General features: G+C 39.0%; 1 protein-coding gene across 6 annotated transcripts in view; it reads left to right on the top strand.

Moving 5' to 3' along the window:
* The window catches only part of LOC114481349 (potassium voltage-gated channel subfamily C member 1-like), a 51,313-nt gene that overhangs the window by 19,337 nt on the left and 11,474 nt on the right, over nt 1–20,502 (top strand). For 2 of the 6 annotated variants that reach the window (XM_028476096.1, XM_028476097.1), the window contains exons 3-5: nt 12,007–12,988; nt 14,289–14,483; nt 15,289–15,417. In XM_028476096.1, coding sequence (XP_028331897.1) covers nt 12,007–12,988; nt 14,289–14,483; nt 15,289–15,410 — 1,299 coding nt within the window. In that variant the 3' untranslated portion in view covers nt 15,411–15,417. Of the gene's footprint in view, nt 1–12,006; nt 12,989–14,288; nt 14,484–15,288; nt 15,418–16,563; nt 16,585–20,502 lie in introns of those variants that run through there. The other 4 variants (XM_028476100.1, XM_028476099.1, XM_028476098.1 and 1 more) reach the window with 3 other exon arrangements.

The raw sequence follows: 20,502 nt of genomic DNA, 5'->3' as shown, positions 1-20,502 counted from the left end.
CAGTTATCAGATGTATTTCAAAACCACTCACTCATAACCATAATCTATCCTTTAGTACTGCTACATTTCCTTGTCAATTGAAAACTGCTAAAGTTATACTTTCTCCTGCGGGGCGGATTGGCATCTTCTTTATTCCTCAGCTCAGCTCTGCGTATTAAGTGCTGACTCAGCGCTCAGCAACACCACAGTACTGACGGACAATTAGCCGGAGCTTGTGGTAAACCCTGGACCTTTCCCCTTGTGCCCTCAAAAAACAACAACAACAATGATTCAGGATGCTGGCGTGGTGCAGAGCTCACACGGTGCCAGAACCGATTACACTGGTGGGACTCTGTAAATGGAGCAAGTCATGTTAAATCACACCAGGAAGCAGTATGTTGTTTACCATAATCACAATTTTCTACATGTATACCCAGCAGCATATGTAAACAAACAAATGCACTTATAGCCAGAAAGACAAAGCTGTGATTGCATTATTGAAAGTCCCTTTAAAGCAGAAATGGGCAACTTCTATCAACAGCGGGGGTCCCCAAAAATGTGATCGTTTGATCTGAGGGCCACATTATCAACATTCATATTAGCATTTAGAAGAATGACCAATCTGAGCATTAATACAAGCTTGAAAACACATATTTTGTGGATTTTCTCTTCAATATGGCAAATTTTTGTTGTTTTTTGTGTGTTTTTCAAGTCAATATGTGTAATTGTGTGTCTTTAAAGTCCTTTTGTATATATTGTTGTTTTTGTAGTCATTTTGTGTGTTTAAGTGGTTGTTTAGTGTGCCTTTTATTGTCATCTTGTGTGTTTTATGAATCATTTTTAATTGTTCATCTTTTTGCGTATTAGTTGTTACTTTTTTTGTGCATTTTACTGTCGTTTTCTGTCTCTGGAGTTTTCAGAATCAGGTTTATTTTGCCGACTACATGAAAAAACAGCACAGGGAATTTGACTTGCTAGTCAAGTTTTGTGTATTATGTTGTTTTTCATATAATTTCCAACTTCATGAATTACAGCATTTAGAAGAATGACCAATCAGAGCATCAATACAAGCTTGACGACACACATTTTGTGTGTTTTTAAATAAATTTTGTAGAATTTCTTGTCAATATGGCCAAATTGTGCTGTCTTTTTTTGTTTTTCACATCATTGTGTGTGTTTTTGTTGTAGTTTTTCTGTCCTTGGTGTCATTTTGTGTAATTGTGTGCGTCTTCGAAGTCCTTTTCTATATGTATATGTGTTTTTTTAGCGTGTCTTTGTTGTCATTTTGTGTGTTTCATGACTATTTTTTTTATCTTTTTGTGTTTTTGTTGTTCGTTTTTTTTTACTTTTCTTGACATTTTGTGCATTTTGCTGTTGTTTTCTGTGTTTCTGGAGTTTTTTCTATTATTTTGTTCTTCATATAATGTCTAACATCATGAATTACAATTTAGTTTTGGGGGGCCGCATTGTTTATAAATAATATCCCTTTCATATGCAAAGACTCATTTACGCACTTTTATGACAACATGCAGCATCCTTTAACACCTGACCGAGCATCAATCACCCTCCGTGCGCTCACCTTTGCACATTGGCCTGTAGTGTGTAAGCGTAGCTGCCCATAAAGCACTCAGATGTGCGTTCACATTTAGAGCACGCCCACAAATCTCATGGTTTGAAAGGTGACACATGTCACCTCGACGATCACTCACAGGAACTCACTCTCACACCAAAGGGAGTCACAAGAGTCACAAGTCTGAGGCCAACAAGGACATGTTTATTAATAATAATAATAATAATAATAATAATAGTATCAAACAGTAGAAACAATGATGATACAGCATAAATAGAAGTTTCCTGTTTCCATTCTATCATAGAAAACAGGGGTTAAATGTATATACTATTGTTTTATGCAACACAGTTTATATGTGATATCACATGTGATATCACAATATCTATAATGAATTCAAAATAAAATATCTACCAATTTCTGTTGCAAAAATATCAATATTTGGTAGAATGGTGTATTTTTACCACTTTTATGTGATTTACAGAAAAAATAAGTCAGTGGAATACATTTAAAAGGGGGGCTTTTGATGTTATAGAATAAAATGTGAGTTCATAACTTACAAAAACTCAAAGAAATACAGATACTTTGTTTTTTAACACTTTGGATTACAGAGAACATGTGAAATAAATTCAAAGTATGTTAGAGAAATTAATTAATTTTGAGATAAATTACAGTTTTTAAGACCACGGACATTTTATTGATATGAAGAAAAATCCACTAAAATCACTTAATTTCAAGAATTTATATGCATTTATGGGTAGAATACATTCTTAATATTTGAACAATGGCATTGGATAATCTTGTTTTTTTTATTTTAAAACCCATATGCAACATAATGGTCACAGAAATAGTTGAAAATTAAACTATTTATTTAAAACTCAACTCACTCTACTGCCATTCTTGATTTCTTACTACATTCAGACTGGAGGCAAATGTGACGCAGATCTGATCAAGAAAAAAACGTATCATTGTGTAAATTACAAAATAATTCAGTTGATATCCCAGCCTCTCCAAATACATATGGATACAAATTTACACATTTACCCATGCTTATATCACATGATGGCAGTCAGTTTTGTTTTTCAAAATCCTGCAAATTTCCTCAAATTATTCCACTTTTCCTGTTTTATTTGGCTTCCACAAAGCTCCACTAGGACCATTGTCTCCAATACAGTCCATGATTTTGATCAATGATGTAATCAGATCCATTTTTGCCTCAATCAATCTATACCCACTTATCCTGCTCATGAATACAAGCTTTACTCAGAGCTTATGTGGAAGTTTTTCTGCAGGGAACATATGAACATATGGTGGACGACAGGTGTGCACTACTGTAGGGCCTGGACTCTATGAGTTAGCATGTTCTACTTCACCATGCATGGATTATTCCTGATTCATCTCCAAAGTACTGTAAGAGTGGTCATTTTATTTTGAAATTTCAACGTTAATCTCATTTTTTGACTTTAATCTCGACATTTCAACTTGATTCTTGATTTGCCCAAAATCATTTTCTCAATCAAAATTGGCCCTAATCCTCTTCCGTAGTGTCATTTCTGATTAAAGTCCAGCCACTTTCTTGGTTTTAGGTTGGGGTTTCTACGTATAAAGATGAAAATAAATGAAAGAGAAAGAAACAAGAGGAAAAAAATGAAAAAATAAAGAAAGAAAAAGGTTTAACAGTGTGGTAACTTATCTAAGATGTTCTTTACCTCTCGTCCAACCTTCAGAGTTGAGTTGAAGGAATAGATGGATGGACAAAAACCTCTTAAGCTTGTGTACATATTCACTCCTCAGGGTGTATTTAAAATGCTGAGCTCATGTTTGTAGATATGTGGCACCTAAATAGACAAACTGGATTCTCGCTGGTTCCCTTTGAGAAAAGAAACGCTATGAAGGGCACAGTTCCTGTGTGACCATCTGCTTCCATGTGAATGTTCTTCCTGTCCAAGAGGCAGCAGAGTGGAGGAAGAGTTTGTGTATCAGTAAATGACCGCTTTAAATAGGACGGTGACGTAGAAGAGCCTCCGATAGCTCGATGCGGGAGAGAAACAGGACTTATGTATTTATTTTACAGTGATGTAGCTTTTATTGGCGGAAAGTAGTAGAAGTGGGTTATGATGCACGAAGGAGAAAGAAAGGAGACAGGACGGTAGGGCTGGGCAATATATCGAGATATATGGAGTTTTCTATTCGCCAATATTGATATATATTTTTCATAGCCCATTTTGCATTAAAATACATGTTTTAGAAGTTGCTGCTGCTCAGAACAACATGAAAAGCACAGTTAGATGGATTTCTGAGTGCGTCCTAACCCCATCCGTCCCTAAACGAGCCACACTACAGAGCTCACTCACACGTGCTGTCCCTTAGAGCAGTGGTTCTCAAACCTTTTTTGGCTCAAGTACCCCCTTTCCCTTTTTTCTGAATCCAAGTACCCCCTTTGTCCGACTACAACAATAGAACATTCTAATCAAAATAGTTTAATCATCATTTTGTGTGTGTTTTTATGTCATTTTGGTGGGATTTTGTTTAATTTAATTTTGTTTAGTTTGTCTTTTTATTATTCAGTATATTTGTCTCTTATTTTGTGTGTTTTTGTTCTTGTTATTGGTATTATTTAAATATTCTCTCTCAGTGTGTGTGTTTTTTGGTGTATTTTGGTTGCTTCTTAAGTTATTTTGTCTGATTCTTTGTCATTTTTGTGTATTTTGTAGTGAACTTGTATATTTTTCTCTCATTTAAGTATTTTTCTCTCTCAGTGTGTGTTTGTGGTGTCATTTTGTGTATTTTTGTTGTTGTTTGTCTGTTCTTTTTATTATTCAGTATATTTTTCTCTTATTTTGTGTGTTTTTGTTGTCATTTTGTGTGTCGCTGGTAATAGTTGGTGTAATTATATTATTATAAAACCCCATATTTTCAAAGCTCTCACTCTCTCTTTCAAGTACCCCCTGTAGTGCCATCGTGTACACCTAGGGGAACACGTACCCCCATTTAAAAAACACTGCCTTTGAGGACAAAAAAGCCAAAAGTGACACATATTGTGCAGCTGTTTGTTAATAAATGTTTGTGTGGCATTTTGCATCAGCAAACCTAACCCACAATTGTGTTTCTGGTCTGACTTCAGTTGAATTAAAAAAAATATAAAGATTTATATTGTTTATGGCCACTTTGAGAAAAAAATATCGAGTTATGATTTTTGGTCCGTATCGCCCAGTCCTGCAGGACGGAGGGATTTTGTGACTGTGTTTTGTTGAGGCAAGTGGGTCAGCACATCACACAAAAGGTTCACACTAAGTAACAGAGAACGTTTGGCTAAATGAAACCTGAGATGTGTCACACTCGTATATGCAGGAGTTTAATCAGGAACATTTATTCTTAAGGAATGTTCGACATGACTATAACGGAAAGAAAATACAGGGTTTGAATGGCAGAGCATGTACGGCTCAATTACTAAGTCACTGTCTGAGTGTATCTTTGTGTGCGAGTTCTTAACGCCAACTCATTAAAGTGTCGAGTCATTCTGGGAATCTCAGAAACAGATATTTGACCAAGATGACTTCACGGAACACTGACCTCTGGAAGCAGTACCTGTAGGAAAAGCTACTTACATCTCCCCGCCTGCTCCAACACACCTTATTCTTCTTTATGTCCCTTTGTTTGATGCTTTATGAGCCTCGTACATGCAGGAGTTCCTTAGCACATTGTTCTAGACTTTGACTACTTTAATGTCCGTCCTCTGTCCCGGGCATGAGCGCACCTTTTCCACGCCTCACCTCTTATGTCCTTCAAATTCCATAGTGTCCCATGTTTAGTGCCTGGCTAAGGTAATCAACTGTTGTCACAACATTCCTTTAATAATATATACAGTACATACAATATTTCATTGTTACTTGTCTTGGATTATTTTGATGAATTATGACATTTAACAAGGAAGTGAGAGTTTTCATAGTTTTTTTATGGTATTCCTTAAAGGTCCCATATTATGCTATTTTTCACCCATCTCTATTTATTCTAAGAACCCCAAAAACATAGTATTTGAGGTTTATTTTCCCAAACTTGCCTGTTTTCCAGAGTTTTAGCCTCTGAAAAGTCACTTTCTGAGCAACTCTACAAACTGATTTGCGGCCTACTTATGCATATTCATGAGTGGGCGTGTCTATAGACGGAACACTGACTACCATGCATGTCTCGCTCTGTTACGAGGTGGATCAGTAATCACCAAAGCAAATTTATTTTTGCTATCCACACACAGTTATGATTGTTTTCTGCCAAAAAACTGCACATTACAGTAAAACACATGGCTATTTCAGCTGCTATTGAGTGTGAGTCCATCTAAATATTCATAATAAAACTAATACAGACCCAAAAGAAATCCTAATCCCACAATCCAAAGGTGAAACCCAGAACGTGACTGAAGTGTGTGTCGTGCATCAGGAATATGTATCCAGGCAGATCACAGCATCATTACAGTGTCTATTAATAATGAAAGTGCACTTAATATATAATCAAACCAAGCCTTGATGCAGATAGTTTAAAATACTTTTACTGATCAAAGTCGATTAACTTAATCATTAAAACCCTTTCTGCTGACTGGACAAAGAAAAGCAGTGATTTTCACTTCCAGTAGTTGTAGAGGAAACTCATTTTAACACCTTACTGTTTGTTGATGATCACATTCTTTTGGTCTTTGGCTTAATAGTTCTCCATAGTTGAGGGTTGGAACACGTACACCTACTGGGAATGCTCCAGCTTTGCAGGTTTCAATGGTTATTTCAAAGTGTGGCTCAGGACAAAACAGAATTGTGACCATGCTTAATCATCTAAATATACCTACAGTATGCATACAGATGCATATGGTAGTTTTTTTAAAAAGGGTTTTTCCTCTCTCTCTGCAATAATAATCTACATAAACACATCTATTAATGCTAACCATGTGCAAGGTGCAATTTCATATTTAAGACAAAATATTAGCACGTTTGCACTTTAGCACTAAAGTACGTACTTTAACATCTGCTTTATGCACTTTAGCATTAATGATTACTTTATTTCTGGTCTGTTCTCAGCTAAATGTTGTTATATTTGAGTCGCTGCATTGAATTGTACACAACATCAACCTGCCGTGGATTACAGATGGAAACTAGCCTGTGGCTACAATCTGTCACATTTACATGTTCATGTTCATTAAAGTGCATTGTCCCTAGTCACAAATGAATAAATAAAATGAAAAACTTGCTTTTTTAGCTTATCACCCTTTTCACCACAGCGTACAGCCCTGATCATCCTGTTAATTTTACTTGTGAACAGGATTTCTAGATACCTAAAGGACTCCCACCCCCACCCCCTCAACCCAGAGTGAGCAATATCTGTGCATTACTTTTGCAACAGCACATTACCAGTGCCGTGAAATTTACCTGTCTCACGACATTTGCATTATTAAATGTAACATGAAAAGTAAAGATGGAAAAAAAAGAGGACTAAGAGGTTGCATCATCATTTGGAGGCCATTAGCATCGAAGGCGGGTGCCGATTATATCCCCCCCTCCCACAGTTATTGGTGTTTAATTTGGCTGCACCCTTGTGTTAATGTACAGACAGTTTCCTCTCTGTGGTCTACACTTCATTGACAACAAACGTGTGTAACTGTGATTAACATCTTGTAATGCTTTTTCAAAGGCCTTGCCAGTCCAATACTAACCTCACATGGAGACGTCTTGAGGTTGATAGTCATAAATGGCTAAAAGCCACTAGAGTTATTCATAATTCAACGTGCAGAGGGAAAAAAAATGAAAAGCATCTTTGCTGTTTGGCTCTCCACATTTGATTTCTGCTCACTTTTCCGTTTTCACACGCCATGTCACTAAAGGGTGCCCACTCTCTCTCTTTTGGGCATTTTGTCCAGTTCATGTCAGTTTTTTTCCCTAATGTTTTATAAAAATAAAGGAAAAATTGCCAGTCCTTCAAGCGCTGGCTATTCCTGTAACCCAACCATGGTTACACTCTCTCTCCAAGCTAAGTGGCTACTCTCAAAGTCTCTGAGTGATGGTCTCAGTCCTTCACCTAAGATAATAGATTAATTACCGGCACGGATCATAGTCTAAAACCAGCTCCAGTCACCCTTCAGGAGAACGCTCAGCTTTCACATCCTTAAAAGTATATTCTCCACGCTTCATTCACGTGCACGTTTCAGATCATTCTTCACTGTCTCCTTATCTTTGCTGACTCTGCAGCACGAGTCTCTCGTTCACTTTGTCCTCTGGGAAAGATTCCACATCAAGCTTGTATCTGCTTATTATACTAATTTGGATCAATTCAATCACATGTGTCAAACTCAAGGCCCAGGGGTCAAATCTGGCCCTTTATAGCATCTAATTCGGCCTGCAGGAGAAAGTAAAAATGACAGAAAAAACATGCATCATTGTGTAAATTACACAATAATTCAGTTGTAGATATCTCATCCCATCCAAATACATATGGGTACAAATATACAATTTCCTCATGCTTATATCACATGACAGAAGTACTTTTTTAACCTTAAATTGATGAAAAAACTTGTTTTTTTCAAAATCCTGCAAATTTTTCTACTAAATTAAACAACAGTTGTTCATAATATCAAGGAAATGTAAGTAATTTAAGTTTAAGGTCACTTAATGCTTGGATTTTGTTGATTTCTTATATACTTTATACTGTATGTAATTTATACCTGGAAGTGCAAATTAATGTCAAAATTGCTATTTTTCCCCTGCCTAAAATCTGTGGCCCACTTGAATTTTAACTAGTCTGTATTTGACCCCTGAACTAAAATGAGTTTGACACCCCTGAATTAAACTGTTAATGACAACCACATTTATTTCTTTTCTAACTCTGTCAAGGTGACTCACTTTTAAGCAAACAAATCATGGCTTTTTCACGGGACAATGGATTGGTGGGAGCGGACGATCACTATCTGCTTCTCATTCTTCCACCTTCAGCTCTTTGCACCAGCTGTAGGAGCAGTATTTGGCTTAGTCCTGTCCTTGATGCCTGAAAACAGAGGCTAACGCAGCGGTTGTCATGGTGACAGAGAGCCAGGCAGGGGCTGTGGTGGTAATACTGTAATGATAAAGCTCTTCTGGATGGTGCCGCAGTAAACACAGCGCCACTAGGGTCCCGTTAAAAAAAAAGAGCGCGCTCACCGCTGTGCATGCAAAAAACGCCCGTAGGGCTAATAACGGCGTCAACGATCTCTCCTTGGTTATATCACTTACGTACACACCCTTAACACCTCCTCCTCCTTTTTTTTTTTTTTATTTTTTTTTGTCTCAACCTCTGCGACTTCATTGCAGTCTCACCACTTGCTTCCTTTGAGGGGATCCCGCTATTGTTTTCTCTTCTCAACAGAGCATCTTCTGTCCTCTCTCTCCATCTCTGACTACAGATCATTCAAATTTATGCTGATGATCTTCCCCAAATCTAATTTCAGAGTCTAGTTACTGAGGAGGGTCTCTATTAGACGTTGAAGGTCATTGTACTGTAGGTGTCACACACATGGAATCCAGCAGAATAACCAAAATTACGGTGTGCCTGTAAATGGCGCGTTTACACAGGCATTAAAACTGGCACACACACACACACACACACATGCAAGTGGATTTCACCATGTGTAGAGACAATGTGCCTGAGGAAAAGAATAAGTGTGAGGTGACAGATCGCTATCCTTTTAATATCCCCCCCACCACCACCATCTCTTTTCTTCCTCTCCATCTCTCCTGCTCATCCCTCGCCGTTGCTTCATTGCAGTCCTCGTGCAGCCACCGCCACTCAGTGTGCACTCACACCTCCTGTGCCCGTAGGCTTTTTGTCTCACACACACGCACACGCACACACACACTGCAGACACATGTAGCTATCGACACAGTCAACAGTGAGGTTGGTCCCCCACCTGCGTTCTCATGCAGGTTGGATGAATCACTTTAAATGCATTTTATTAATGGTGAAGCAGTCGAAGCGCCGGCAGGGAGCCTCAGCTCCACACGCAGAGAAAGAATGCAGCTGTGATGAATTGATCAGTATTGATTTCATGTTGAGATCAATAGTGTAATTCACTGTACTGGGCCATCTTACACTACCGGTCAATCTAATTACTACAACCACAGATTAATCTTTTTTTATTTTTATTATCTGTGGCAGCATTTTATTATAGTTTTGATCTGACTGTGGTAAAAACAAATTGCAATAAAGTAATAGAGGTTAACCTTTTATTGGATTACTGGTTTTAAATGGTCTGTTTAGCTTTGAATATCTTAATCTTTAGTTGTTTATTTTAAAGACATACTGTCATTTAAAAAAAAAAAAAAAAAAAAAAAAAAAAGATGTCTTTTCTTTACCTAAAAAATAAGAATTGACCAAATATAGGAAATTGCTTTATTGCTGTTATGGAGTTTACATAGTAGAGTCCCAAAGACTTTTTTGTGACATATCAGTTGTGTGGCACCCCGAAATAAACAGCCAAATTAAAGAAAATGACTAAAAAAAAAAAAACAAACAAAACTTGTAGATTTACAGAAAAACACACAAAATGACAGCAAAAATACACAAAATGACAACAAATCATACAAAAAACATAAAAAAGTTCAAAAACACCAACGCAAATTACACCAATAACACAGAATGACAACAAGAATGTGCAAAATAACTCTAAAATCACACAAAACAGCAACAAAAATACACAAAACCTTAACTTTTCCCCCTGTATTAATGACCAGATGTATGAATGTTGATAATGTGGCCCTCAGATCAGACCTCAGTCAGTTTTGTGGCCCCCGCTGTGATAAAAGTTGTCCATCTTTGTTTTATATGCTACCCTGGTCCACCTCACCTCAGTGTAAAGTGTAACTTGTAATCAGATTTCCTGTAGAGCTACATAATGACACCATCCAGGTGTGTTGGAGCAGGGAGATGTCAAAAACATGCTGGGTAGCGGCTCTGGAGAACCAGATGTGAGCCCGTCTGATCTAGATGTTTGTGTTTTTTGGAGAGTGGGACAACAATTCTCAGCTCAATCAATCTAAAAGATTGTGCCCAAATCTGGATTATTTACTGTTACTATATTATTAAACCAATTGTATAGAAAGTGAGAATTGAACATCTTTGATTGATACATGTCAACAGTTCTTGTGCCGAACACATCTGGAAGCACCCTTAACGGGTCCCATCTACCATCTACCCTTCTTCCTTGAGACTCAGTGGCTTGTATGGTCGTTGGAGGTGATTGAGAACCTTGCCTGGTTGGGTCCGTCTCAGACTTGTGTATTTGTGTGTGTGATGGTAGAAGAAGGGAGCGCTGCAGCAATTGAGAAAGTAGGTCAGACACCCGAGTAGTGAGAAACGGAGCAGAGGAGAAAAGAGGTAGAGGCTTGAGATGGAGATAAAAGTAGAAGGAGAGATGGGGGGGGAGGAGCCTACAGAGACAGCTTTGACTGACAAAAGGTAGAGAATCTAAAACCTGACTGTTTACATTTCTAATTGTCAGGATACTCAAGAAGTCTATCTTGATATGACGGCACAGGACTCATTTGACTTTCCTCGAAGGTCACCACTGTTTGGTATACATGCCGTTGTCGGCTGATCTCCTTAATGAATGCAGTGCATTAAGCCCACTGCACTCAGAGAAAATATGTGGAGGCTCTCTTCCGATTTCTCACTCAAATAAAAGCGGGAGAGAGGAGCGGGACCTTTCTGGTAAAATAAATGAAACGGGTTCCCTGTGTTTGTAGTTATAAGGCCCCCGCTTATAAGTATCTTGCTCTTTTGATCTTACATAAGTGCATAATGTTCAAAATACATGACACGCACAATGCACCGAGGGCACTCAGGCTTCCTTTATATATGGGCTCCACTCAAGTATGAATTACCTTTCTCTTTTTGCTCTTCAGGCCATGTCTGTGTTTTATTATTTATTTGATAAAGCACAAGTATACTGCATCTATAAATACACCGTGGGGCTCGCAGGAGTGGAACACGACCATGAAAGCAACCAATCACACGACAACGTTATCACATCCCTGTAATTGATTCACTAGGATTTGAATAGGCTTCATTGGAAAGATAAGCACAAGTACATATAGTAGACTTGTAAATCACACAGATAGGTTGTTTTTTTTTTTTTTAGAGGGAAATATAAGTAATAAACTGTCTAGTTCGGGGATTGTACCACCAAGGACAAAATTCACAGAGCAAATAATAAATATTAAACCGAAATACAACCTATATAAATGATTTACAACTAGGTTTAAAACATTTCAACCTTTTATTAACAATGCAAACCCAAGGTCAAAGAAATTAATTAAATACATTTATTTGTGATTTTTCTAAAGTTGTTAGTTTTGTCAAATTCTTCCCAAAAATGATTGTCTTAACTGTTTGAGTTTTCATGATGTTTTGCTAACTGGTTTTCTTTTGTGTGTTTCTTGTTGTTCCTTCAGTATGTGGCGTTTGGTTCTCTATTCTTCATCCTCATCTCCATCTCCACGTTCTGCATGGAGACGCACGAGGCCTTCAACACCATCCTCAAGAAGACAGAGAACGTCACAGTGGGCAACATGACCCATGAAGAGATCGTATACGAGGTGGTGACTGACAGCTGGTTGACATACGTGGAGGGCGTGTGCGTCATTTGGTTCACCATTGAGGTCTTGTTGCGGGTCACCTTCTGCCCAGATAAGCTAGAGTTCTTTAAAAGTTCCCTGAATATCATTGACTTTGTTGCTATCCTGCCCTTCTACCTGGAGGTGGGTCTTAGCGGGCTCTCCTCCAAAGCTGCCAAGGATGTGCTGGGGTTCCTCCGTGTTGTCCGATTTGTCCGTATTCTCCGAATCTTCAAGCTCACCCGTCACTTTGTTGGTCTCCGTGTCCTTGGTCACACCTTGCGTGCCAGCACTAATGAATTCCTCCTGCTCATCATCTTCTTGGCCCTTGGTGTCCTAATCTTTGCCACTATGATCTACTATGCCGAACGAATTGGCGCAGATCCAGACGACCCCACAGCAAGCGCCCACACCAACTTTAAGAACATTCCCATTGGATTTTGGTGGGCTGTTGTAACGATGACCACACTGGGCTATGGAGATATGTATCCTGAGACATGGTCCGGGATGTTGGTGGGAGCGCTGTGTGCCTTGGCTGGTGTGCTAACCATTGCTATGCCTGTACCAGTCATCGTCAACAACTTTGGCATGTACTACTCCCTGGCCATGGCCAAACAAAAGCTGCCCAAAAAGAAAAACAAACACATTCCCAGAGCGCCGCAACCAGGGTCACCCAACTACTGCAAGCCAGATGCCCTGGCAATGGCTACCGCATCACCGCAAAGGCTCTTGGGGAATGTTCTAGGTGGAGTGATGGGGTCTGGGGGCATAGGGGGTGACTGTCCTCTTGCCCAAGAAGAAATTATCGAGATCAACAGAGGTGAGAGAGCTGAAAATGTTTACATTCTAAATGTAGTTCATTTTTAATGTATGTCAGTATCACCTGAGACTATTGATGACAAAGACTGTAATGTTGATAACTTGATAACACATTTGTTTGAAGCCAACATTCCTCCATGCTTGTGTTCAATAGAACAACTTTCTTGAAGTTTTGCTCTGGCTTCAGTGGCGTTCACCTCATTGTGTATGCTTGATTCCTTAACCTCAATGGAGCGATCCATGAATTAATGTGTAATTTATGATAATCTAGTATGTTAATGGATGCTTTAAGGCACCTATCTGTCTGCGAAAGACAACAAATCAAATCGATTATCTGTTAAAACAACACTAATGCATCTCACTTTAGGCTGACTTCACATATTTTCCTCTGCATTAGCGAGAAAACTCACACAGTAGGTAATAGGGCTGTTTGTGGAGGGGAAGGTGGGGGGGTTCACATGCTGCAGCATCAGGCTTTTGTCACTCGACGCCATAATGCACCTTTCATGCATTGGTGCATGGCTTAGTCATCGCTAGGCCAGGAAGTATCGGTTTCATCAGACTTTCTATCAGGAAGTTGTCAATATAAGTTTACAGCATTATTAGCATGCATTAAAACAACACACACCTCTTCTGTTGCAGCTTAGCCTAATGTTTACTGAACCTGTGGGTGACTTGTGAGGTTGTCATTAAAGCCTCAAGCTGCAATATTTGGTAGCTAAATGTTGCGGCTGTATCCAATAGTCAGGCACCAAACGTAATGGCTGCTGTTTTCATAGTTTAGTTTTTAAAAATTAACGACATTGTTGAATCAACAGATATCGACTAATTACGATCACCATTCTGCAACTCGCAACCCTGTTAACAATGACTCTGACTCTGAAACGCTTTTGCGTATCCACATTATCCCAACAGTAGCTTTTTTGTTACAATGTAATTGTAAATAATCAGCCACTAAAAAATGGTTTAACCCAGATCTTCCCCTAAACAAGCCTCACTACAGAACTCACTCACACATGCTGTCCCTTATATATAAAAAAGCCAAAAGTGGCACAATCGTGCAGCTGTTTTGTTAATAAATGTCCCTGTGTAGCATTTAGCATCACCAAATTTAATCCAGAATTGTCTTTCTGATGATAATGTATTGAGTTAAAAATATTGTATATTGCCATTTTGAGAAAAAATGTCAAGATATGAATGTTGGCCCATACTGCCCAGCCCTTTTGGTAATACAATAAACTCAAAACATGCATTTCTATGAATTTCTCAACAGTCTCCCTTATTTGATTTGCATCATCTAGACTCCAAGCAGAATGGTGATGCAGCCTCGGCCGCCTTGGCCAACGAGGACTGCCCCACCATTGACCAGGTGCTAAGTCCGGATGAGAGAAGCCCCATTGGTCGAGGGCCTACCCGGGAACGCTACCAGCAGGACCGAGCCTGCTTTCTACTGAACACCAGGGAATTTCGTGCCACGGATGGGAATGTCCGGAAAGGTATGTGTTCCACCAGACGACAGGGATGTTAATACATCAAGTCATATGTAAATATGTCTAACAGCATGTTGTCAGGGATGATAAACTAATGCATATTTGTCGAGTGAGTAACTAAAGCAGACATTGTTCAGAATCAAACAATTAGGTCTTGGCCACACACATGCAAACAGACGCACGTACAGTAGCTCTTCTACACTGCTCTCTTTCTTTCACCTCTTTACATTCATAATACGTGTATTTCCATGTCTGCTTTAATCATGTTTGATTTCTTCTGCTAGAAAAAATATTTTCTGTCCGTCTTCTCATCATCTTTGTTTCTTTCTCTCTGCTACGCCTCAATCACGTCTTACATCATCTGTCAACGGTGTCTGTGAAGTTTTGTCGTGTGTCCCGGGATGTTTCCTCATGCTTAAAAACTCAATCTTTCTCTGTCTTCTGGACGCAGACAGTTAACCATGCATTAATTTACTTCTCGTCATTTCTGTTTCTCCCTGTCTGTTCCCCCCCCACCTTCCAATGGTCCTTTTGATTTTGGCCTCGCTCCCACTCTCCTTTAATTGATTTCCCCCACCCTCCATTTTTCCCTACTCTCCCTCCATATTAAAACCCTTGTCCTCAACTCCTTCCCTGCTTTTGCTTTCTCCCCTTTGTGCATAATCATCACGCTCACAAAACCTTAATTCATTTTCTATTGCAATCCAACCACTACCACCACCACCACTGTCGCCAACCTGCACCGAAAACACTCCCTCACACTCCCTCGAACTTTTAACACCCCCCCACCCCCCTGTTGACAACAAACTAGAGGCAGCAGCCCTGGCACCCAGCCCAGACTCCCCTCTGACTGAGGATTGGTATAAGATGGAAGGGTCACTGTTACAGCAGGACCTCAATGCAAACTCCACCTCCTCCTGGATCAAACCATAGCCCAGAGGTAACACCCAAAAAAAATCAAAACCAAAAAACAGGGAAACTTTCAGGAAATTCAACTGAAAACAAGCAGACGTTTCTATCTGGTGCTGCGTGACATAACACTACTCTTTACAATTGCACCCACACAGATATATTCAATTATTCACACACAGTATGTCACGGGATGTGTTCAGGTGTCGAAATGTTATGGAAGTTTTCAACTGTCACCTGCAATGATATTCATCTGTGTGCGTGCAGTTTTATGACAATGTTTGGCTGATAATGATAAATTGTATATTTGTAAGATATAACCTTTTTATATTTGCAATGTTTTTTTGTAAAATGTCTGACAATCGCGTACACAAGAAGGGGAAGTTCTCTAAGATACGAACTCATTACCTGTAGTGTGCACAAATACAGTTTGTAGATTGACCTGCAACCATGTGGAAATACATCCAGCAGCCTTAACCCTCCTATTATCCTAGGGGTCAATTTGACCCCATTTCATATTTATTATTCAAAAAATTATATTTGACTTTTCATGAATATTCCTAATACAATTGATTAAGCATAAAATGACCATAATAATAATTTTTTCCTTGTGCTCATTGCACACATTGATTTTCCCCTAGGGTTAATTTGACTCCAAGGTGTTTTAGCTGTGTGAAACTTGTCTGTCTGTGTGTGACCCATGTATGCCTTACATCCGCATTGACCTGACGGTGGCGCTGCAGAAAAGGTCATATCCTCACCAGAACCAATAGGGTTCATACTCCTGTGGTCATTAATGTCGTTGTTCAAGATAAATTAATTCTAATTCAAAAGTTTGTGCTGATGGTGGCGCTAGAGAACAGGTTGAGGTTTCATTATCATGGGGTTGTTCATGTAATTAACAAATGAACAAAAGTGCCTGACACAAAAACTTGGTCAACAATTTTCTAAGAAAAAAATTTCTGGATGTAAATATCCCTGGGGTCAGATTGACCCCAAGGGTAAAATGTGTGGTAATAATTAAGGATAATAGGAGGGTTAATGAAAAACCTCCAGTGTCTGTGTCCTGTGTCAACAACACATAGTAAAGGATAGAGTGAAGATGAATGAACAGGAACAGCGGGTCACGTTGTTGTCTGATGTGCCTCTGTGTTGTTGTTGTTGTCTCTCCCTTCAGGTTGTGTCATATCACGCGTGTGTATGTGGGCTTTTTCATTCTTACGTGTTTTTTACACTGTGTCTCTGTCCTCTCAATGCCGTCTGAGTGTTGTGTTTGTGTTGTCGTACGTGGCTTAGCTTTTCCTTTCGTGCCGTTTCCGGTCCCGACCCCACACACCCTCACCTTGGCAAACAGAAGCAAGCACTGCAGTTGGGAAATGCCTAAGATATACTGTATGCACAGGGTTCTCACCAGCGCTGTTCAGCGTAGGGGCCCCCTACGTTGTAGTTTTGCTCCCCTACAGAGTGATGTCGCCCCCTGTGTTCAGTTTTTAGCAAAGTAGGGGGGATTTTTTGTCGTTTTTTGTCCCTTTTTTAATCGGTACCGTCGTAATAATTGTTGCACACTTGGACTTCCAGGCATGCCCATGTTGTTTACATCTTTATTTAATTTGCATAACCGAGAAACACAAACATCAGCCGCATCGTCCATTTAATACTGGTGATTTGTTCAGATGCTCCCGTCTTTACCTGACAACGTCGAGGACCCATGCAGCCACTTAGCTGCGCCTGATGTTGCCTGTGTGCATCCTCTGTTTAGTCACCGTAATAACCCTCCAATATAAACAGTGTAGCTTCAACCAGATGTAGCGTGTAGTGGCAAATGAAGCTGCTCGTCATGTTTATAACTCGCAACGGATCATTCTACGTTTGCGTGCTAGGATGTGAATTTGGTCCGGTTGAAATGGGTTGGGGCTTAAAGAGACATTGGCTTCATTCGGGTCTGACGGAAGCTCCACTGTGTGCATCTGGGGGGGTGGGGGGGGGGGCCCACATAATACCTCATTTAAATTTGTAAAGCACACCTTGGAATCAGTCTTTTCAATATAATGTTATTTCTTTTCTATACAGATTATTTATGAGTAACTCTATAACGTAATTCATCTTCACCAATTCAACAAATAACTTTTGGCTTTAAAGTAAGGCAGTAACAAAGATAAAAAATACTGAAAAGTTTAGCTTTACGTCACAAAATTTGGCCGACAGAGGGTTCAAAATTGAAACATTTTCTGTGGTAAACGCATTGCGCTCGCTTGCGCACCGCACGATCCTCCTATGCTGTGAAATATTCCTGGTGAGAACCCTGATGCATACTGACATGTACATTACATAGCCTGCATTTCATGGTAAAAATCTGGCTGTCTTTAATGACTTCTCACAGATTTTAGTCAGATTGCAGTGCTGCACATCATGTTCCCAAGGCCTACGGTCGCTGGGGTCAGTGGCACCACATGTGTCGAGGGATAGTAGCTCATGGAACATGGCACGCTGGAAAATAGCAACGAAAAACTCAGCTTTCAAAACCAGTGCATATTTTTTGATTCGCTGAGACACTAAAATACATTGCTATGAGCGTGTAATGGATGTGAAATACTATTTCCTGGATTCCTCTGACTGTGCTTTTAGTGCCTAGTGTGGTTCAAAGTTGGGTCCTTCCTAGTAGTTTGGAATGAGAGGACCAATCAATAGCTGTATGAACTGCACTCGGAGACTGAAAGAATCTCTGACTCACCAACAAATACAAATGCTAGCACAGATTTGACAGAAAAGTAGCTTCATTCTGTCTAAGGTAAGCAAGGCTTAAACTGTCCAAGCCTTTTTACGTTGCGTTTGCTGACATTGCTGCAGGTTTTAAGTGTAAATGGCTATTAAAGTGGTGCAAAAAATCCCTCTTTAAAGCAAATCAGCAGTCCTTGGGATGCTGTGTAGGCAACATAATGGAATAAGTGTGCAATGTTTTTTCTACACTATTGTTGTTGTCTGCATTAAAATGCACACTGGAGTTATAGACTGTACTTACAGTAAACCTTAGAGAAACAGGATCCGTTTCTCACCATCTCTGAAACTTGATCATCAAAGCATTTGATAACAAGGTCTACAAGTCCACCGTCATGTGCAAGGTTTGCTCCATCTTCTAGGACACTACATGTAGAAAAACATTTGTATATCTAGCAATCAAATAAAGCCAAGTTAGTGCTGACTTTCATCCATAATTAAAGCCAAACAAAGAAGTTGCCTTGATGTTTTTAAAGAGGGATTGTCCTACCAGCTTAGACTCAGTCCTTTCTGCTTTATGTGTGGTTTTATTTGATAAGATATGTACGTGTTGTGTCCTTGTGTCTTCTTTTTTTTTGTATATTTGGTTATTTGACTTTTTCTGCACCCTGTGCTCTTTGCATGGCTCACAAAGGTCAAACAGTCAACTTTGATTGCTCACTCCAAATCACTGCAAACTCTCTTGAAGGACATCAGTCGTGTTGAGTTATGTCTCTTTCCTCGGTGTCTCTTCTGCTACTCAACTCTTTCTCCCTCTTGTTCTTTCAGTTTGTTGTTATATTCACACAAATGTTGTCCTTTTGTGTTTCTAACTTTGTGTATACACCTTTTCTGGCGTAGATTTGTGATTTTGTGTTACAGCCTGGATGTCGTTGTTTGTTTTTTAACTTATGGATACGGCTTATTTTATGTTTCGATGTCAGTGGTCGTGCGTTGTTAATTGTTATTGTGTTGGAGTTTTTAATTTACAGCTGTGTTTTCTTGTCATTGTGTTTGGACGTCCCCTATGTTCTTCCTGTGTTTGTATTTGAGTTCCAACATACCTAATAAACTGTCTTTTATGAATTGGAGCAGCAACAAAACCAAGTCAGTTAAAAGTTGTGCAAATCAATCTGGTAAGCAACTGTAAATGATTAAAATATATTTCTGAACTATTATATTTTTGCTCCCGTCACTAAAATCATCATTTATTAATTTTAATTGTCATTATTTATTAATTTGAATAGTCACTAAAGTCAGATATACCATTATTCTAAAGATAAAATACCTTTAAAAGCTGCTTTTGTGTAAAAAAAAAAAAGCCAAACTTTATGTGGTAACAAAATATGTGTGACTTTGTGTTTAGGTTTATACAGTATTATACTCAGGGGTGCACATAATTTTTTTTAGTGCATGCTCAGGGGAGCATGTAGGGTTTTTCTTGGTGCTTACTTAAAAAAATAAAATGAAATGTTCCACCTCAAAGAAGGAACAAACTAGAGGGATACGTAGATATATTTAAACTACAGCACAACAACATTTCTGTTTTAAATAATGTATTTATAGTAATTGAAAAAGAGAAAACACGTTTTGTACAAATATCTGAAAAACCAAATGAAATGATAGATTTTAAGCACTTCCAACAATTACTGTTGGAAGTGCTTACCTAACAATTAAGCACTGGACTTTCTGTTATCCTACAGAACGTCTTCATCATCATCATCATCATCACTGTCCTCCTGACTGTCTTCATCTCTTTCAGAAACACTAAAGGATGCAGACATAGACCAAAGTAATGGAGCGTCTTTTACATTTTGAAGACGTTTGAACGCTCATGCTTTGCACTACAATCCCAAGTGGTTTTTTGTAGATTACATACATTATTAATATATTATCTATTCAACAAAATTACTTTTTAAATCATAAATTATATCTAATATTAATTCTGTCCATACTTTAAATTGCTTTCACTCATTTCCCTCACCTCCACCGTGTGGTTTGAATAACTTGCCCTTGCGTTTCTCCCGCCCTCCTGTTTGTGCGCTCACGGTGCTGCTGTGTCATTAGCTCCGCCCATCTCCAGGCAGAGGGGGAGAAATGTGTATTAACTAATCAGGTGTGGCGGAAAAACGAAAACAAATCCACGCCCAAACAGGAGCTGAATTTGATATTTTGCGCACAACTTATGTGCACCTCTGATTATAAAACTCAACCGTCATGCATGATCAATTGTTTTTTCTCATTCCAACATTGCAAATATTATGGCGGAGACAGATTTTTACCTCATTAAAGAAAAAAAGAGACGCATGCGTGCACAGTTTATTTAAAAGAAATACACATTAAATGCCACGTAAATGTACTG

The sequence above is a fragment of the Gouania willdenowi genome, chromosome 19, assembly GCF_900634775.1.
Source record: "Gouania willdenowi chromosome 19, fGouWil2.1, whole genome shotgun sequence".
NCBI lineage: Eukaryota > Metazoa > Chordata > Actinopteri > Blenniiformes > Gobiesocidae > Gouania > Gouania willdenowi.
This window is presented reverse-complemented; position numbering and strand designations above follow the sequence as displayed.